Here is a 14,570-nt window from a genome sequence, read left to right on the forward strand (position 1 = left end):
ATCCCCGACTAAATAGAAAATCCGGCCGAAAGAACGCGATGTTTCAAATTCCGCACCATTAATCAGGATCAATTTGGTTTGGACACATTAATCTACTCGACGGACGAAATTCAATGCGCGAACCAATTATCTGTATCGAGTGCCAGCTTTCAATCCGTTCGTTAGCGGGATGACAACCTGAAGCGCGAATATTCGCGACTTTATGTCGCCGGCAAACAACGTGCCTGTCAAAACTATCCTCGCTTATCCTCGACCAACTTTATCCCTACGTTTGCTCGGCCGAGGGACCCTCTCGTTCGTCGGTAGCCGCGAATTTAACCGTTCGCTAACCATCCGTATCGATCGGGAAGCGTCGCGTCGCGTCGGATCAAAAGATTTTCGTCGCTCGATCAGCACCGGCTCTATTACCGAGCATTAATACCCGAATCGTCGATCTCCGCGTATTCCCCGTATACGATCCCCTTTGCCGGGACAAACTGTACGGATTCGCATTAGGAATTCAACGACGCGTGCCGCGCTTTATTATAAAACGAGCGCGGAAATGCGCGTTCGTTTTCCGTGAACCGCGCGGACGCGGTGTGGCAAACCGAGCGGACACTGAAATCTTCATGAGCCAATGGAGCCAGATTCGATAACGGAGCTAACCGATTATTCTGATTAGTACCGAAATGTACGGCGACGCGACGCGACACGTGGATCGTGGCCGAATCGATAAACCACCGTTCGAAATTGCCGATCGACCAAAAAACTATTCTCTCCCGACGAGAAGCATCTGTATCGCGGTAGCGGCTCGGTAAACGAGAGAGCGAAAAACCTTTGAAATACCTTAAAAACAAATCGTAAAGAACGGTCGAACGAAATCGAATGGAAATTAAGTCGTGTTTTCCCGTCCGGGTATAGAGCAGCCTTTAACCTTTCGTCGGGACGAGCTAGTGCTCGTTTGCTCGATACAAAGGGCTCGAACTGGTCGATTTTCCATTCGGTTCGGTCGTGTGTTCGATCTCCGACGACGCGACGTTTCGTGGGCGGCCGGTTAGATCGAAAACACGGTCGATCGAACACGGCCGACCTCTTCGCTTCGACAAACCGTAGACGACGCGTCGTCGAGCGCACAGGTTAGCGTGCAAACATACTCGAATCGTAGTCGTTCCCATAACGGGCCTTCGTATACGGGCTGGCCCGTCTCGCGCGCGTAGATAGAGCGATACGGATAGAGAGAAGGGTGCACGACGAGAAGGGGTTCGCCGTCCTTCTCGTTCGTCGGCTCGGCCGAAGCAAGAGGGAACAAGTGCACTCGCACAGGTGTCGAGGGAGCCGTACGGGGTTATAGGTATGGCCAGGTTGAGCCGTTGGTCTTGCTTAATCTGATTACGAGCGGACCGGGTGGGGATCGATATTTTCGCGTGAGTTTTCCAGGCAATCGGCCGCGAGATAGCGCGGCTGGGCATATTTTATACGCGTTCAGGTTGGCCGACCCCATTTACAACCCTGTCCGTCCGTCCGTCCGTTCGGTCGGTCGCTCGCTCGTTCGCGCGTTTTATCAATCGTTGTCGATCGAACTTACGGTTGCACGGGGTTATTTTTACGGGGCGTAATGCGAAATTTGGGGCGAACGCGGTCTAGCCGAAAGATCGCGGAATTCCATCGGGGAAATATTTATGAAGGATTAGGCGGTCGCGCACCAGAGAGCCCTATACATAGCGGCGAAGCCGATTTCATGCGTGGATTTGGTGCCAGTGACGCGGATATTTGTTCCCGGGATAAACGCGTTTCCGAATTACCCGACCGGATTAAATTGCAGGTAATTGGAGGTAGGGTGTAGAATTGGAACGATCGGTGGGACGAGCGTATCGCGATCGAAGGCGCCATCGTTTTCCCGTTCGTCTTCTTTCCTTTCTCGTCGCGTCACGGTTAAAGTTCGAGAAGCGAATATAATCTTTTCTTCGCATCCTATTCCTCGCTTCGCTCGTTCTTACCGCAGAGGATTTCGAGCCCTCGAAGCGACGTCCCTTTACCGTACGTCTCGTTAGACACGGCACGTGATGGATGGCTCGGTCGGTGGACGTCGACGTTGCCGGGGTTTACGACGACGCGAAATATGTCTCCTATCTTGTACGTGATGCACCCATTTCTCCCTACCTCGTTCGCTCTCTTTCCGTTCCACGGTCCGTCTTCGCTTTTCTCTCTATCCGGTCACGCGCCTTTCCTCCTATCCGTCCCCTTCCGGCTCGAGTCGCGGTTTCTCGTATCCTCGCCGTGGCTCGAAGCCGTTACTCGGGAACGCGTTATTCCGAGGTCCATTCGCCGATCTACCGCGAAGGAATTCGCGATCGAAGAATATTCGGCGGCGCGCCTCGCGAAGGCACATAAATCTTAGGCAACGACACGAAACGCGTCGTTGGCGCGCTTCCGGTTATTCGTCGTGGTCGCGAGCAACGAGTTTCCTCGAGCTGTTCGCGATTCGGGTGTCGGTTCGCACGCGAGGCTTCGGTCCGCGGCAAGTTTCGCGCCTTCGTGCGCGGCCTGTCGAGCGAACGAACTCTTAATCAGATTAAACTCATCGATTTTTTCCTCTTACCGCCGGTCGAACGAGCTCACGATTTCAGCCGCGAAATTTCGGATTTTTCGTCGCCGCCCTCGTTCCCCTTTAGAAATTGCCGCCCATGATTTACGCGCTCTCGGTCGTTTGTAACGATAACGACGTCTCGGTTACGTTTTCGTCGCGATTCAATTAACTTTCGCGCACCGACCGCTTCCTTTCGAATAATCTTCCGGCCGAGTCTCGGAAATGCCGTTCTTCTCGACAGTCGGGAAGATAAAAGCCCAAGCTGACGAGGTGCAACTTGGACGCTTTGAAATTAACCCGGAACACGGCCAACTCTCTCTCTCCCTCGAATCAGTCGTCGAAACGTAAAAGTCGCTTCCCATTTCGAGCGTTCAAAGTCGAAGGATCGCGATTGTCCCTTCTCTCGCGCGCGTTTAACTCGGCGCACTCTAACAAAGCCGTTCGTCCCGTTCCAGTTTCTTCTATTTCCATGCATTTTTTTCGTCGCGCTTTATGCCACCCTAGTAGTCCCGAGTACTCTCCAGATTTTACCGCTAATTAAGTGTTCTCCGTCGTTTCTCTTTCTCTTCTTTCCGCTGTATCGACCGGTACGCGTTGGTTGTTGAACCGTTCCGTCTTCTCGTTCCGCCTGCCCTTTTGCGCGACGCCACGGAAGTTTCGCGACGTTTTCCATTTGTCGCGTGTCCTCCTTCGAGCGCGGTCCTTCGCTAAACGAGCGGAAAATCCGTCGCGCGGTCGAGACCGCGGGTGTAGCCCTCGCGGGAGGCTCTCGCGATCCACGATTTATAAGGTCGAGTGGAAGGGGGCCTCTTCGGAGGCGCGGCGAGACCGGGGAAGATGGAAATCGAGCTCGAAAGTTGTTGCGAGGGCTCGAAGGATCGGTAAACCATACGCTGCCAGGGTTACCGGTATCTCTGGAGGCTCGGCTAATGCTCGACTAATTGTCGGAATGTAAATAAATATTCCCTGAACGGTCGTGATCCAACCACCGCCGGGGAATACGTCTATGAGAATATACTACGTTTGGACATGCATCGCTACTTCACTGGCTGGATCGCGGTCGCGTACGTCCCTCGCCACTCGACCCTAGCTTTTAGCCCTCTCCTCCTGACTACCTTCGAATAAAAATTCATCGTCGCTAAAATCGTTCGCTGCTATTTTTTAACTATCGGTATTTTTCCTTCCGTAGCCGGAATTTTGTTTTATCGGGCAAGCAAATGACTTCCTTTGGATTCGTGCCAATATTAGTAGCGCATTCGCAGACGGGAAATGAAATATTTAAAGAATTCTTTTAGCAATTCCCAACTGAACAAATCTGATATCCGTTAAAAATTGATAGATAGATGAAACCAAAATCCGATACCGTCGCTATTAATCATATTAAATATATCTGTCTATTAAAATGTTTCAGCACGTATCGGACCAACGAAGCGAATCTATTCGACGAATCTTTTTCAATGCTGGACTCCAATTTGCGATCTGAAATTCGGAAAAACAGAGGAACGGGGAAATGGATCGAGCTCGCGTAGAAAGAGAACGACGTTTCATTAGTCTCTCCTGGGCGCTCGGAAAGGGAGGATCTCCGAGGACTACATGCTACGCTACTCCTTTTTTCACCGCGCTAAGCTTACGGTAAATATTTCCAGCCTTTACCGCGCTCGTTTATCGAACAATATGATTAATTCGCTTAATTAATAACGATCTTTACTTTGTTACGTTACAGAATTTTGCGGAATTTCGACCAATTCTCCGGGCACGATCTCTGCGTCATCTCCATGAATCAACGAGGAGGAAGACACGTACACTCGTTTGTTACTCGTTAAAATTGCTTTATTATACTATTACGAGAGCTATTAACGTTGAATATCGTAATTAAACATACGAACGACAGTGTTGCATGTAAATTAATAACAATACAAAATGTAATGTAACGAATTCATGTGTTTTCACTTGTATGTAATACATAGTTTCAATAAACGCAAATTAAAGGGATATACTGTTTATTCATTTCACCTGTTCCCAAATCCTGCTCCTTAAAAAATCACTTCAGTCGCGTGACTCTCCGCTAGTTTATGCACCGTTCCTTTCTGATAAACATAAAATTCCAGTATATTTCACTTTAAAAGTAGCTTGCGAATATTCATAAAAATGTCAAGTTGCATTTTGCGCTACCTCCTCGAAACTTATGTTCTCCTGATACCAAATCTCGGAATCGGCAACTCGATTTGCGGAAATAATTTGCGGCAATTCTTGGAAATGACGTCATCAGAATTCCAAGAAATGGCAATTGTGCCACCTCCTCGCATATTATGTTCTCCTGATACCAAAACCCGAAATCGGAGGCCAGATTCTTCAAAATTCTCGCAATAATTCCTGGAAATGACGTCATCAAAATTCCAAGAATTGAGGTTTGTGCCACCTCCTCGCATGTTATGTTCTCCTGATACCAAAACTCAAAATCGGGGGCCAGATTCTTCAAATTTTTCGCAATAATTCTTGGAACTGACGTCATCAAAATTCCAAGAATTGAGGTTTGTGCCACCTCCTCGCATGTTATGTTCTCCTGATACCAAAACCCAAAATCGGAGGCCAAATTTTTCAAATTTTTCGCAATAATTCTTGGAATTGACGTCATCAAAATTCCAAGAATTGAGGTTTGTGCCACCTCCTCGCATGTTATGTTCTCCTGATACCAAAACCCAAAATCGGAGGCCAAATTTTTCAAATTTTTCGCAATAATTCTTGGAATTGACGTCATCAAAATTCCAAGAATTGAGGTTTGTGCCACCTCCTCGCATGTTATGTTCTCCTGATACCAAAACCCAAAATCGGAGGCCAAATTTTTCAAATTTTTCGCAATAATTCTTGGAATTGACGTCATCAAAATTCCAAGAATTGAGGTTTGTGCCACCTCCTCGCATGTTATGTTCTCCTGATACCAAAACTCATAATCGAGGGCCAGATTCTTAAAATTTTTCGCAATAATTCTTGGAAATGACGTCATCAAAATTCCAAGAATTGAGGTTTGTGCCACCTCCTCGGATGTTATGTTCTCCTGATACCAAAACTCATAATCGAGGGCCAGATTCTTAAAAATTTTCGCAATAATTCTTGGAATTGACGTCATCAAAATTCCAAGAATTGAGGTTTGTGCCACCTCCTCGCATGTTATGTTCTCCTGATACCAAAACTCAAAATCGGGGGCCAGATTCTTCAAATTTTTCTCAATAATTCCTGGAAATGACGTCATCAAAATTCCAAGAATTGAGGTTTGTGCCACCTCCTCGGATGTTATGTTCTCCTGATACCAAAACTCATAATCGAGGGCCAGATTCTTAAAAATTTTTCTCAATAATTCCTGGAAATGACGTCATCAAAATTCCAAGAATTGAGGTTTGTGCCACCTCCTCGGATATTATGTTCTCCTGATACCAAATCACGAAATCGACAATTCGATTTGCAAAAATAATTTGCGACAATTCTTGGAAATGATGTCATCAAAATTCCAAGAAGTGGCATTTGTGCCACCTCTTCGCATATTATGTTCTCCTGATACCAAACTTCAAAATTGAGTAGGTTTGAAAAATTCTTCGACGGTTCCAGGAAATGTCGTCAAAATTTCAAAAATTTTGTGCCACCTCCTGGTAATTTATGTTCTCCTGTTACCAAATTAGAAAATTAGGATTCCAAAAATTTTGTGCCACCTCCTGGGTATTTATGTTCTCCTGTTACCAAATTAGAAAATCAGGGTTCAAGAAATTTTGTGCCACCTCCTGGTAATTTATGTTCTCCTGTTACCAAATTAGAAAATCAGGATTCCAAAAGTTTTGTGCCACCTTCTGGTAATTTATGTTCTCCTGTTACCAAATTAGAAAATCAGGATTCCAAAAGTTTTGTGCCACCTCCTCGTAATTCATGTTCTCCTGTTACCAAATTAGAAAATCAGGGTTCAAGAAATTTTGTGCCACCTCCTGGTAATTTATGTTCTCCTGTTACCAAATTAGAAAGTCAGGATTCCAAAAATTTTGTGCCACCTCCTGGTAATTTATGTTCTCCTGTTACCAAATTAGAAAATCAGGATTCCAAAAGTTTTGTGCCACCTTCTCGTAATTCATGTTCTCCTGTTACCAAATTAGAAAACCAGAAATTGCGAAATTTTCTGTTACCTCCTTGCAATTTATGTTCTCCCAATACCAAATTTTTAAATCGCAATTTTAGTTCCGACATACCTTCCCGCCAGATAATTTCGCAATTTCTATTCTCTCTTTTATTTCTACAAACTAATGAAATTTTGGGAAGCGGATTTGATGGGAAAATTAACAACACTTGTCAATCTATTTTCTTTTCCTTTATTACTTCATATACGAAACGATACATTACATTAAATAACTATAATTATGAACTTGCGTGCAACGTACAATCAAGTTCTCAGACAAAATTATTATTACAATAAATCAAGCTTTCAGATAAAATTAGTAATTCTAATCGTACACTGCGCCTCGCTTTATAACAATTATTTTCTGAACTACGCTATCGCAAGGCGAAAGTTGACATTTCTCGCGGTTTCGTACAATATCAGAATCTTTGTCGCGATTCTTTGGATCTCGTTTTCTCGAAGCGAGGAAGAAGGTACGCGCTTCTGACAAGACGTTCGCAGGCCTTGCGGCGGACCCGATGGGGTAGAAGATTGGAAGAAGGATGATGCCAGCCAATGCAAATCTCGTCTTTCATCGCCGTGTCGCCGCAGGCCGGTTGGATATTCTCCGCGAATTCTGTGCGGAGGACCTTCTTGCCACTTTCGCAAAGTTTCGAAATCGTCGATCGTCCCTTTGTCCTCCGAATTCGGAGGTGGCTCCGACTTCAATTAATCTCGAACACGAAGAAGAAAAACATCCTCTCGCAGGAAACTCGATTCGAGTATCGCCGAGACAGAGGGGCGCAGCCTGGTTTGATCCGTCGAGAGGATCGAATTGGAATATTCCAACTACAGGATTATTCGGTCGTGACTTTTCTGTCGATACGAGCACGAGCATGCACTCGACTCGCAAGCTTCCGCGGATTACGCGCGAAATTGCTATCCAAATCCTGTTTTTAATACCCTCGACTCGTCGACGTTCCTGTCGATTACTTTCAATGGGACCGTCGATTGCTCTTTAAATCGTAAAATATGAAAACTGTCGAAGCACGTCGAGCACGCGTTCCCGTGCGCGAGCTCGTCGAGTATCGGTCCCGTCGACGACTCGTCTTCGCGAAACATCCTAATTCGGTCTCGCGATCGATAGTCGAACGCTGTACGAACGCGCGACGAAGACAATCGACGTAATTCTCGCGCGAGAAAGAGCACGGTGGTAGTCGAAGGCGCAAAAGAGTCCCCGAACTTTTTCGAGTATCTTGGCATTTGGGAACGAGGGAAATAGAGTGCAGAGAGAGAGAGAGGGGAGGATCGAAAGAGCGAGTCGGTGACACCGAGGACGGGGCTGTGTCCTTTGTGCGCTCGGTCCGGTGCATCCAGTCGACGAGTAGATTGCGCGACTGTCAATAGCAGAATAATTGAAAGACGCGCTCTTAATTAGTATCCGGCCGGGAGTCTTGCGCTCGACTGCCACCGTTCTGGCTTATTTCGACCGTGAGAGAAAGCGAAAGAGAGAAAGAGCGAGAAAGAGGACTCGCAAATCCGGAGAGAACGGTTACGCTGCGCGAGCGCTTTTTCGCGGGAAAGACACAAAGGTTGAAAAAAAGAAAAGAGAGATTTAGAAGAGGGGAAAGAGCGGCGAGAATCGAGCGGAAAAACGAACGGAAGGAGAAGAGGGTCGAAACTCCTCGTATTTCGCAGTTGGCGCGAGTTGCGCGCGACGAGAACGTGCCGAGAATTCGAGACGCTTCGCTTCGCGGTTACCCGCGTTCAACTTTCCACTCTCTTTCTCTTCCTCTCCGTTCTCTATCCCCGGTCTTTCTCGGTCTTTGATTCTTTGCGGGCTCTCTGCTTAATCGCGTTAACGAAATATCGTCACGACCGAATATCCGCCAGCAATTTTCTTCTCCTCGTCGATCTTCGTGTGGCCTCGAGTGATCTGAAACTAGAATCGAACGGGTTAAAAATCGGAATGGCAGAGTTGGATCGCGGCGACGCAGCGTGTTGTTTGGCCAATCAGCAGGACAAAAATACTGAATTATTTTTCGTTTTATTGGTTTTTCAAAAACGCGATATTTCATTAAACATTAATGATCATATATATTTGCTAAATTATTTAACAGTTAAATGAACATAGCAATAAAATAAACATACAAAATCATTATACAAATTTTTCTATTGTATTATACGTAAAGAAACGTTTTCTTTAATTTAAATTTGGCGCGCCACTCTGTCATGAACCCCAGATTATCGAGATAGAGAGTGACGGTTAGTAACCAGCACGCGTACAGTTCAAAATAAAATCGATTTAATATAATTAGTGTATGTTAAGGAAACTGTAATTAGAAGAGGGGCAATGAACTGACTTATAATTGTCGTTTCTCTGTTTCAGGTAAATTTACTGTAAATAACTGTAAATAGCAAGGTATGTAGCAATAAAAGGATGTCTGTTTCAGTGAAACAAATTGAAGTAGTCGTTCATCGCCTCTCTATGCCAGAAATAAAAGATCCGTCTTACATATATATTATTTATTCTATAAAACCAGTGTGCTAGTTTTATTCCAGCCGTATTCTATAATTGTAAAAATATAAAATGAAAATAAGTCTTAATAAATTATATCTCGTGGAGATGCCACGACTACCATCGAAACATAATGTTAATATCTGTGTAAGTTGCAAGATTGATTTTTGTTCCGCTTGGCCAAACGACACACTGCGACGGATACAAACCTCGGAAAATATTCAGCGTCGACGTTTGATCCGTGCGAGAAGAGGCCGTAAATAGGACCGCGCGAGAGAAGACCATCCGTTGTAACGCGTTGGCGGAGGCGCAGCGCGAACGGGTAAATCGAGCCCGTAAACTGACTGGTCGATTACGGGAGCGCGTGGAGCAAAAACGTGTACGTGCTTTCGTTGCCGACGCGACGTTAACGATATCTCGTTAACGTCTAGTACGCGACCGAACCATTTTCTCGCAGGGATAAGCATTTTCATGGCGGTCGAACCGTGTTCCTTCCGCTTTCGAAACTGCCTTTTCCCTTTATTGCGTTTCCCTCGCTTCCCTCTTCGTTTCTGCTTCGTCTAACGATCTTCGGCGACTGCTTTTCGACTTCTTGTAAAAACGCTCCTAACGAAACGCTCGCGTAACACCCGATACGCGTACGGTTCGACGGACTCGTTTCCGCTTGGACGATCATTTTTTCGACCTGATCGAACGTCGTCGCGAGCCGACCGGTCCGAGTAATCGACGTTTCGCGGAAACGGGCATCGATATTCCGTCGCTGTTTCTAATTCGATCGACCCGACGACGACGGCAATTTGTCCCGGCCAGAGTCGATTAACCGATCGGAGAAAAAAAGAAACAGAACGTAATTAAGGTTACGCCATCGGTCCGGCAAGTGGGTCATCGGATAATCGATGTTTTCGGCTCGTCTCGCAAGGACGACTAATTTTCGAGCTTTCGTAACTGCCGGTGGCTACACGGACATTCGTGTCGAAAGCCGTAATTCAAGGTGCCTGGATTCGCGCGTCTCGCGTTTTCGGTTAATTCGAGGTCGACGTTTGCGTCACTCGCCTCCCGTACGCGTATCGTATCGCGTGCAACGAGATTTCCAAACTTTTCGACAACCTCCGACATTCAACGCGAAACGCTACTATTATTTGCTCCGCGGCCTTGTTTGTCCCGCGAGCGACTCGCGATCTCCTCGATTCGAACGGACCTTTTAATCCGTGCATCGACTTCGCTCGTAAATTTACCGAGTACCCGACGGATTCCTCGCTGAAATCGTCGAGAGTAGCGCTCTTTTCAAACACGGTTTACCAGCAAATTTCGAGGGAAAAAATTGGATGGACGTTAAGAGTACCGATAGCTGGCGGGCCGTAGGGAATCCTCCGCTCGCCCGGCTTCTTTGTCGTTTTTCAAAAATCGAACATACGCTCGGATCGATCGAGAGGCAAGAGAAATTAGAATCCGAACGGAATCATCCGAGTATTTTTCTTCTATTTAAGAAGCTTTCGCGACCGTGTAGCTACTGTTCCTTGGAACGCGAATTCGAACGAAATCAAGCGTAATTGCGGCCCCTTTAAAACTTCCGCGGACAGCAATTAAGGCGGCACGAATTAATTAATGTTTTTTAGCTCCGTTCGTGTCTGCCTTCTTTGCCGTTCGCCACCTGGCTACTCTTTCAGCGGTCTCGCGATCTCATTGCTTCCGCCCTCGTCCAATCCGGTTCGTTCGCGACAGCTTTTAACGTAATTTCGATCGATCAGAAGAGTTACGAACGTCACGGACCGTACGCGTTTCGGACCCTCTCGAAAAACCGACGACGTAGAAAGCGCAGCAAGCGGTTTCTTTCCAACGAACCCGAATGCTCGGGTCAAACAAACGGGCTCCAAGAGGGAATCTCCGAGCAAAACTCAAAGGGAAGGACGACCGCTTTGCTACGACTCGATGTGTGCTCTCGGTCCACTCGATTTCGTCGACTCGTTTTCGCCATCGTGGAAAACGCCTCCCGCACGATTGTGCTCTCGAGCGACACTTTCCGGTAAGATTTCGATTTTTCGAGAACCGTCGCGAGCTTCGTGGAGTTTTCGTCGGCGAGTAGGGTCGACTAAATCGATCCCGAAGCACGTTGCAACCAGATGGACCTTGAGATTGCGGTTTATTTTATGCCAAGGCTGCCCAGCACGCTCCCGCAGGGACATTGCGCGAAGTCACGAATGCCGTAATTGAAAATCAATATTTGCGCTAGGTTTGCACCGTGCACGGAACGTTGCTCGCGAATACTTGTTTCGTCCGATCGAAATCTTTCGAGCGTGCGGCGCGCTTCTACCGAGCCTGGTTATCCTGTTCGCGTCGCGCTTATCGTTCGCCTCGCCGAGCATTACGAGTCGCTGGAAAACGGATAAAATATTACGTTCGATTCCGGCGATCTAATTTCCGCCGTTAATCGCGACGTTTCCAAGAAACTTCCTTCTCGTCCCTTTCGATAGACGCTGCACAATGCTGGGCGCTTGCTTCCAGTCCGTGTTAGGGTGGATAGAAAGCGAGGATGATAACGCGCTTCTCTTTGCGACCGTTTCGAGTCGAGAAGACGTAATCCTTCGAGAGTCATGAAGTTTCGTTCAACGGGGAAATTGCGAGTCTGGTATTTTGCTTAGCGTGTTTGCCGGTTGGATTTGTAGCGCGTTCGCGTTTGAAAAACGCTGCCGCTCGTACAGCCGTACCGAAAACCGTAGTAGGTAGGTAGTTTGCCAAGTCTCAGCGAGACGAGAGGTTGTGTAGACGAGGCGAGAGAAAGGGTGCAATTAAGCTCGCGTTCTCGGTTTATTTGCTTGGCCGGGTCGCAGGGGATACGCGTCTCGAGGCGGGAAAAGCGACTGCGTGAATAGGGTCGACGAGCGAGAACGAGCCGCTGAATACTCGGACGATCGGCACACGATCTCCGCGAATCCTTCGTTTCGGAACGAGTGACACGGTAAACTCGATAATGCGCGTAAAATATTGAAAGTACGTCGATCAATGCCAGGCTCTTCTTCGAAAAGCGTCACGATGGTACCGAGGACGAAGCTGGAATCGGTACTCTTATTCCTTGGCCGAGTTTGTTCGAGGTATCCCAAGAATAGAACCGTTGCGTTACGGTGCTTTCGTGTGTCTATCGCTTTTACCGGTAAAAGTCTTGCACTCGCACGTACTCGCAATTTATTCGATCCGAAAGTTAATGGTTTTCGAACAATTGCAGGCTCGAAATTGGGTTGCTTCTATCCGTGATCGGTGCTTTTCTAGCCAACAGTTTTTTTACGGTTGGTAAATCGAGGATAACGCGTGCCCGAAGCGAGCGATACGAATTAAACCGAAATATCGTACTTATCTTTCGTTCGTGTACGCGATCGCATAATCGCGAGACGAGCGATCGAGTAATTGGACGACACGCGTATACTCGTTCGAGGATTCATCGAAACGATTGGCCATACTCGTGTTCGTCGATAAATCTGTTGTAATCGTTATTTACCGTTGCTACTCGACACGGTCAAGAGGGAATTGCAACGTTTACGAACTCGTATCGCGAACAGATTATTACTCGAAACATTTTATTCCTTGTGCCCTCGTTAAAAGGCCGGAGATAGCGACGAATCGGTGGAAAACTACTTATGCGAATAAAGCTGCAAAGAACAAGGATAAGGACTCGAGGTGTTTCAACCGGGCTGATTTACGAGAAGGCATTTAGGCTCGCCTCGGACATAATTGCAGCTGGTCTTCTTCCTTTTACTCTGGTACCGTAACGTTATATTTATCGTTCTTTACACGTAGACTACTCGAACTTTTAAAACCGTTGATGGCTTAAATATTTAAACCTCTATCGTTTAATACTAGAGATAATTTAATCTCGCACAATTCGGAGTTTCAACGAAACGCGTTTTGTCGTATTGCGTTTACGTGTCACGTCGCGTGCGCGAAAGAGCGTGATTCGTTCGCGTGCTATGCCCCTGTGACAAATAAAAGAAACGAGCCGTTGAAAAAAGTTCTGACAGAGATTTTACTTTGTATCAGAGACATCGATTAAAAAGCGAATTCGCTACAACCCGACATTAGAAGGAAAATTAGTGGATGGAGTAGAAAAAAAGGAGACGATGCAGATACTTACCGTTGGTCTTCGAATTTTAAACGCCTCCAACTGCAACGCCGTTCGAAGGAGTTTGCGAGCACGTCGCGTCGTAGGAAGCTGCGAAAGAAAGTTTTCTCTGGCGTAATTAGAGAGTGCCGTTCTCGTAAACGTATTTCGAAACGGCTCGCGATAATTGCGACTGTTAGAACGCGTTCGACGAGACCGCTTGGCCAACGCGTGGCCGAAATAAGCGAAACGGAGAATATCGAGTCGTTCCATTTTGATTATTATTAATATTAAAACGGCGCTCGGGCGACACAGTAAAGAGACATAAATCGAGTTTCGAAGGAAAAGGTCGGACACGACGAAAGAGCAAGAAATCTGTTACTCGAACAAGTTAATTAAAGGAGCTACGGCGGAATATCGATCAGCTCGAAATTCAATCTGAAATTTTCAATTCAGCTTCGATCGAAACGTAGGAAATTTATGAACGGAGTCGGTTTCAGAGCCGCGCAGGATTATAATAATTTTAATAAAGTTCTTCGGTCATCCGAGAGAAGAAAGGGACATCGATCATCCCCGAACGAGTCTGGAATGCCGTGATTCGGTTCGAGTAACGCTCGGGTCACCGGGATAAATTTAAAAGATTTCGTTTCTCGGTCAGTGGCCCAAGTGGCTCGGAAGATTATCGACTAGGCGAGGTATTTTTGACGCGGCGTCGTCTACCTCCGGAAAGCAGGCGAACTCGCGAAAACATCCGACGTTACGTCTTCTCTCGACGGCTTTGACCGATATTCTCCGTCCGCTTGTTGTCGGTGTTTGCGACGCTTCTGGCCAAGCGGTTCGAAACGGAACCGAAGGTAAAAGGGCAAAGAGAGGCGGAGGCAAAGGCAAAAGCAAAGCACGCGTCGATACATATTCAAAGGACGAGCGACGAGTCGATGCGGCGCGGCGTCTGGTCTGGCACGGGCCATTAGCATCGATCGTCTTCCGGGAGAGTCGGTCCGCGTCGACCGACCGTTTATCCTCTCGAGAATTTCCCTCGGTATCGAGTTAAGGGGCGCTCCTTCGACGAAGCCCAGCCCGTATTGTCCTGCGGCACGAACGACCATTAATTCTTTCTCGAACGGCACGCTGTAACGCCGAGATCGGACCAGCGAAACTCGATCGAGCAGCCCCCGGAACCGGGGGATCTTCCGATCGCGCTCGTCCGTCTCGTAAGAGGATAATGGTCGCGTGGCTCGTACGAGAAACGTGGGAAAGCAGC

At 47.1% G+C, this 14,570-nt stretch overlaps 2 protein-coding genes across 21 annotated transcripts in view; one reads left to right on the plus strand and one right to left on the minus strand.

Annotated features, from left to right (window-relative positions):
• The window catches only part of zuc (Mitochondrial cardiolipin hydrolase zuc), a 30,178-nt gene extending 25,620 nt beyond the window's left edge, over nucleotides 1-4,558 (plus strand). For both annotated transcript variants that reach the window (XR_013039198.1, XR_013039197.1), the window contains exons 5-6: nucleotides 3,978-4,198; nucleotides 4,290-4,558. The gene's annotated coding sequence lies outside the window, so the exon portion shown is untranslated. The remainder of the gene's footprint in view (nucleotides 1-3,977; nucleotides 4,199-4,289) is intronic.
• Nucleotides 4,559-6,899: 2,341 nt separating this feature from the next.
• Nucleotides 6,900-14,570, minus strand: part of LOC100875340 (cell adhesion molecule 2) — a 57,325-nt gene continuing 49,654 nt past the window's right edge. For 9 of the 19 annotated variants that reach the window (XM_076534541.1, XM_076534549.1, XM_076534552.1 and 6 more), the window contains one exon: nucleotides 6,900-8,643. In XM_076534541.1, the coding sequence (XP_076390656.1) occupies nucleotides 8,459-8,643 (185 nt within the window). In that variant the 3' untranslated portion in view covers nucleotides 6,900-8,458. The other 10 variants (XR_013039053.1, XR_013039051.1, XR_013039048.1 and 7 more) reach the window with 5 other exon arrangements.

The sequence above is a fragment of the Megachile rotundata genome, chromosome 8 (genome assembly GCF_050947335.1).
Source record: "Megachile rotundata isolate GNS110a chromosome 8, iyMegRotu1, whole genome shotgun sequence".
NCBI lineage: Eukaryota > Metazoa > Arthropoda > Insecta > Hymenoptera > Megachilidae > Megachile > Megachile rotundata.